At 49.9% G+C, this 6477-nt stretch overlaps 1 protein-coding gene across 1 annotated transcript; it reads right to left on the reverse strand.

The window, feature by feature from the left end:
• Window positions 1-612: 612 nt before the first annotated feature.
• Window positions 613-4148, reverse strand: LOC127762168 (cytochrome P450 734A6). The gene is made up of 4 exons (XM_052286553.1): window positions 3693-4148; window positions 2594-3068; window positions 2010-2409; window positions 613-1929 (listed from the first exon to the last, which is right to left on the reverse strand). Exons 1-4 carry the CDS (start codon window positions 3967-3969, stop codon window positions 1453-1455), a joined length of 1629 nt encoding a protein of 542 aa, XP_052142513.1. The 5' UTR covers window positions 3970-4148; the 3' UTR covers window positions 613-1452.
• Between the last annotated feature and the right edge of the window lie 2329 nt (window positions 4149-6477).

Here is a 6477-nt window from a genome sequence, read left to right on the forward strand (position 1 = left end):
AGCCGGCAGAATCCAGCCTGCAGAGGAGCGAGTCCTTGTGTGCTCGGGATGAAATGAATCTCTGAGCTGTTGTTTGTATGATCCAGATCCCAAGAGCAGCACAGCACCCACAGTGGAGTCCATTGCAAGCCAGGCCATAGTATTCCAGCAGCGGGAGTGTGGCTGCTTATCCATGGCTGTGTTTAGGCTGTGTGTAGTTCAGCGCAAAGTTTGAATTTTGGTTAAAATTAGAGATGATGTGACTGAAAAGTTATATGTGTATGACAGGTTGATGTGATGCAAAAGGACTGAAGTTTGGATCCAAACTTTGGATCTAAACACAGCCTTAGATCCAAAGTTTGGATCCAAACTTTCAGTCCTTTTCCATCACATCAACCTGTCATATACACACAACTTTTCAGTCACATCATCTCCAATTTCAACTAAAATCCAAACTTTGCGCTGAACTAAACACAGCCTATCTCTCTGTTTGCTAATACGATTACAATGTGGCAGCCAGCCAGCCAGCCAGCGCAGTCTGACAAAGGAGATGAATAGTGTGGCACTGGCATGGCCAAGCGTAGGACCCCAGCCCTCCTCCTCCACGCTTTTATGACGAGACGATCGAGGCCCGGTTCATCTCCGCTCAGCTCAGCTCATCGCAGCTACAGTTATGGTCCTCGGTCGGCCGCTTGGCCGGTGACAGTAGACAGCTTGCCCGGAAACCGTACATCACGGATCACGCCTTGTATGCGGACATCCATGTGCTGCAAGCCTGCAACTGCATGTTGGACATTGTGATCCAGGCAGGCCAGAGCACTACTAGAGCATAGATGATGCTGTGTGTGAGTGCCAATGAATGAATGAATGGATCGATGATCAAACCTGTCCGCTTGCCCATCTGTGGCACACCATTTGTTCCCCTTCCAAGGCACTCTTAAATACGAGTACCCACTAACCAGTGTCCAGTGCCCCCATCTCTTCTTCCTTTAATGGCCTCTGCTCTGCAAGCACGAGGACCACATCTATACATACATAGAGAGGCAGATCGATCGAGCCTCTCTTCAGCATGTACTCGAAATTCAGGAACAAATGGGGACATGGCATGTGTACACTTTGCAATCTTTCATTTCATACACCAAACTGATCACCAAAACCCTCCCTCCAATCCAAGGAAGAAATCATCAAACTAGAATGCAGACAAAAAAAAATTGGGAGATACAGTCATACAGCCAGCTCAAGGCCTCTAAACTCCTATCCTAATCTAAGCTGCTGCTGCTGCTGCTGATGCATGGATCCTCATCGTCTGCAGGCAGGTTAATTATTGTTAGTACAGTAAAAGATGCTTCTTCTTCTTCGTTTCTTTAATTGTGAGTCATTCTCTCGCTACAACTTGGTCCTACGATCTCTCTGCTTCCCTCTTCGGATGGATAGAGAGAGTGTGAGAGCAACGACATCCTGACACTGACACGGCTAGCTGCTGGTTAGCGGGTTCATCTTTTCACAGGTTGGTTGGGATGATGAGCGGGGCCGGAAGACGATGGGCGCCCCGTACTGCGGGTGGAGGAGCATCAGCACCGTCGGCGCGTGGACGTAGCTGGCCGACAACCGGAACTCGAACCGATGCAGGATGACGGCGACGGTCAGCTTCGCCTCCAGGATGGCGAGGTTCTGCCCGATGCACATCCGTGCCCCAAGGCCGAACGGTATGAACGCCGCCGGGTGCCTCGCCGCCCGGGCCACGCCTCCGGCGAACCGCGCCGGGTTGAACTGCGCCGCGTCGGGCCCCCACAGCCGCGCGTCGTGGTGCACGGCCATGATTGGGATCAGCAGCTCCGTGTCGCGTGGGATCCGCAGGTAACCGCCGAGCTCCACGTCCGCCTTGGCGCGCCGCACCGTCGCCACCGCCGGCGGGTACAGCCGCAGCGTCTCGTTCAGGATCATCCCGAGCTGCAATGCAAGTCAGCGTCAGCTCGCCGGACGCTGAGAAAATATTCGATGTCAAAATGCAAGGTGATCAGGTGGCTTACCGTTTTGAGCTTGGCAAGCTGCTCGCGAGAGGGGACGCCGTCAGCGCCGCAGACGTCGAGGACCTCTTGGCGAGCGCGCTCCTGCCACTCCGGGTGCATGGCGAGTACGACGATGGCCCATGTCAGGAGGTTCGACGTCGTCTGTTTGCCGGCGAAGAAGAATGTCTTGCACTCCTCGACGATGTCGTTTACTGTGATGGGGCTCACCGGTAGCGCCGATCTCTTCCCGCCGTTGCTGCTGGCGGCGGCGTTGATCATTAGACCGAGGAGGTCCTTGGCGCAGCCGTCGAGCTTCTCGTCGTCACCCGCCTCTTGCCGCCGACCAATCAGCGTCACCAGGTTCTTCCTGATCTCCTTGTCCAGCTTCCACGAGCTCTTGTTCTTCTTGGTCGGCAAGAATCTGTACAATGGCAGACACGGGATCAATTTGCTTCCATTAATTAGTACATTGCACAGTGAAACCAACAACCAGCATCGATGCATACTGAATACTAATACTAATTATCAGCCTGATCAATCATGCAGAGCAGAGGTAAATCATAAATTAAAAAGAGATAGAGAGAGAGAGAGAAATGGTTAATTACCTGTATCCGGGGATGAAGACCTTGCGGAAAGCCTCGGAGGCGAAGGCCATGAGCTGCGCCTGGAGCTTGAAGACGACCTTGCCGTCCTCGTAGCTCCGGCCGAACGCCGTTCGCGTGATGGCGTCCTCCGTGACAACCTGGAACCAGTCGGACACGTCGATCTCGACCTCGCCGGACTTGTCGGCCTCGGCCAGGGCGCGCCACTTGTCGGCCATGTCGAGGACCGTCATCCCGACGCAGGGGAGGAGGAGGCGGAGGTTGTCCATGTGGAAGGCCGGCGTGAGCACCCTGCGGTGGTGGGCCCACTTGTCGCCGCGGAGGCTGACGAGGCCCTCGCCCTCCAGCTGCCGTACCATGGGGTGCGACTCGTAGCGGTCGAAGCGGTCGGCGCGCGCCAGGAGCACCTCCCGGATCAGCTCCGGGTCGGCGATGGCCAGCCGCGGCGTCGGGCCGAACCATATCAGGAACGTGGAACCTGTGGACAGAGTCCTAGTGTGAGGTCGAACGCAAATTCGCAAGCAAACAAAGCGCCCAATGATTGGGACGCCGGGCGTCATGTCACCCCACCACATCAGCAATTCAGCACCCAACAACCGCTGCTGGAGAAGACGTACGGCATCATACGTATTTCTATGAGTACTACAATTAGTATACGTATATTGATACTAGTACAATTAATCATTCGCACATAGAGATAGGGGACCGGCCGGGCGGGGCCGGGCGCAGGGAGAGCTAGAGTAAATGGTGAGGGGGATGTATGCAATTGCAAGAGAGGTCGGAGTCGGGGGGTGGCGAGGGGGAGCAGAAAGGGAGGTGTGTCTGGTCTGGGGTAGGGAATAGACCCTGGCTACCTAACCAAGCTGCAACCAGGGGACAGCGAAAACGAGAGACAACTACGGCAAACCACTCCGACAGACAACACCAGCCGCTCGACATGCCACTTAATGCTGCATGTCACCTAAAGCCGCCATCATATCGATATCATATCTCCCGGGAGCAAATCGCTCGCCCACCACCGCCACTTGCCAACGTCTTGTTCTTGGTTGTTGTTTTTGAGATAGGATTGAATTAAGAAGCAGAGGAGGTGGAGGAGGATTACCGTAGATTTTCTTCCAGTGGTGGTAGAAGGCGAGCACACGGGGGAGGACGTTGTGGGAGCGGTAGGGGGGCGACATTGGCTTGGCGGAGGCGGCCACCATGAGCGCCACCATCTCGCGCACGCAACCCACCAGGAACCGGTATCTCGGCCCCGTGATCCCCTGCCGCGCGAAGTGCTCCTCCACCCGCCGCGGCCGCCACCACAGCACCTCCAATACCTTCACAGCTACCCACGCCGCCGCCGCGGCCGCCGCCGCCGCCCACCCCCACCACCCCATCACCTCCACGGAAGCCGAGAACAATATAATCTGTGCCTCCTGCCAACCAGTGTGTGCTCAGCCTGCACTGCAGTGAGTGAGGTGGCAGTGAGAAGCAGAAGAGAGGATGAGAGACGTGGTGTGGTGACTGGTGAGGTGGGAGGAAGGATCAAGGTGAGGGTGTTGGTTTATATAGGAAGGCAGGCGCCAGCCAGCAGTACTGCACTAGCATGTCATCATGTGTATGAAGAGGCAAAGCATTAGTACTACTAATCCTAGCCTATAACACTAATCAATCGCTTAGGCACCAAATCACGCGCAAGTGGAACAGGGCAAAATGGTAAATATGCGTTATCTTGTCCAGAAGAGAAGCCAGAGCGAGCCAGAAAAAGCCAGAGAAAAGCAGCGCCGTCGCGGGGGTGTAATGGAGGACGCGGGTCAACCCAAAATTTCCAAAACCTTTTTCCTCTGTTTTTAATTGGCCTCTGTTGTTGCTTTGGCCGTTTGGCGCCATCCTAGCTTCCCAATGCTGTGCTGCGTGTGGGCCCCGCGGCGCCATGTAGGGGCTATAGTAACGTGCAGCCAACGCGCCGGGTTCTCGGGCCTAGCTACAGGTAAGCTAGCGCCTAGCTGTAGACTGTAGCGTAGGAGAAGCCGCCGCCCGCGAAGGAGGAAGGCCTTTTTGTTACAGTGGCCTTTGTTGGGCGGAGGGTTCCATGCCTTTGCCTGATGCATGTATGATCCATCTCACGATCAGATCAGATCAGATCTATTTTTTTTTTCTTTTGCATAATCGTTCGTCTCGCATCGACGTGTCATGGGCTCATGTCATCGACCATCGAGTCGACCGTGTCGTGTCATGCGCCCATGGCGCCGGCTGATGATGACGACAACGAGATTGAGAAGAGATCCTTGCGAGTTATGTGTTGGATGTAGGGCATGTTTAGTTCCTAAAATTTTTTTTCCAAAAACATCACATCGAATCTTTGAATATATGTATGAAGTATTAAATGTAGATTAAAAAAACTAATTGCACAGTTAGAGAGGAAATCATGAGATGAATCTTTTGAGCCTAATTAATCCGCCATTAGCACCGCAGCATCACAAAGAGCCTAATTAATCCATGATTAGCCATAAGTGCTACAGTAATCCACATGTGCTAATGGCGGATTAATTAGGCTCAAAAGATTCATCTCGTGGTTTACATGCGAGTTATGAAATTAGTTTTCTTATTCGTGTCCGAAAATCTTTTCCGACATCCGGTCAAACATTCGATGTGACACCCAAACATTTTCATTTCGCGAACTAAACGTGCCCGTATTTCACGGTGCCAGATTTGCTTTGCCCCATTTTTGGGATCGATGGATTGAATGGAAGTGAAATGAAAGGGCTTCCGGCCTGTGGGTGGGGCCCTTGAGACTTTAGCTCACAAGAGACAAGGGGATCGCCGGATCGGATCTTTAGAAATTTAAAGCACTGGTTTAACGGTGATGCTTACCCTGTCCATTTTAAAATAGGGTTTTTTTACGTATTTTTTGAAAATGTATTTAGATATTCCTTCGTTCGGATGTATTCCGAGAAACGCATAATTTTTTTTTACTTTCAAATAAAATTTTTCATATCATTACAATATCAAATAAATGTCTGTTATCATTTTTTTTACCTAGTGCACAATCACTGCTAATAAAATTAGGCTTATTTTTTAAGAAAATGAAATAAAACATCCTAGCATTTGCTCAACTAGCTATAACCAATTATTACGAGGTTTAAACAATAGCAAACTCACACAGTGAGTATAAAGCCAAAGTAAACAAAACCAAAAGCAGCAACAAACTAATAAAAATCAAACAAGATAAATATCCTCAACTACTGAATTCTATTGGTAAATTTCCACCCAAAGTAGGCAAAGAGCTGCATGATCGTCGATTCAAGTTTACGACATACATATTTTATTAGCTTGATATAATCATCATGCCTTTGTACTTGAGCCTATTCCCGGAGCCAATATGTTACCCTGAAAAGAACATGCAAATAAGATTTTGAAGGTGATCTATCAAAAACCATTTCATTTCTACCAAGTCAGAGAGCCCAACATATAGCAGAAGCTCCAACAAGAATAAGTTCCTTAATTTTTTTTATTAACACCCACAAACCAATTCCCAAATATATGAGATATACTATGTGAACGGTGTAATCCAAATGAGAAGGGTATAATCAAAATGAGAACTGTATAAATCTTTAAAGAAATCTGGCAAAATGGCAATCTAGAAAAAGATGGTAAATTGTTTCATTTTTCATACAAAAACAACATCTCAAACTACCATTCCAATTCCTCCTAGCGAAATTGTCTTTTGTTAAAACAATCCCCTTAAAAAGATACCACATAAAAATCTTAATCTTAAGAGGCATCTTAAGTTTTCAAATAAACTTATTTCTCTCTGTGCACCACTTTGATGAAGATTCCATCTAAATATATCATCCTCCACAGTTATGTTAACATGCACAATTGAAGCACACAAATTATTCCAT

The sequence above is a fragment of the Oryza glaberrima genome, chromosome 1 (genome assembly GCF_000147395.1).
Source record: "Oryza glaberrima chromosome 1, OglaRS2, whole genome shotgun sequence".
NCBI classification, from domain to species: domain Eukaryota; kingdom Viridiplantae; phylum Streptophyta; class Magnoliopsida; order Poales; family Poaceae; genus Oryza; species Oryza glaberrima.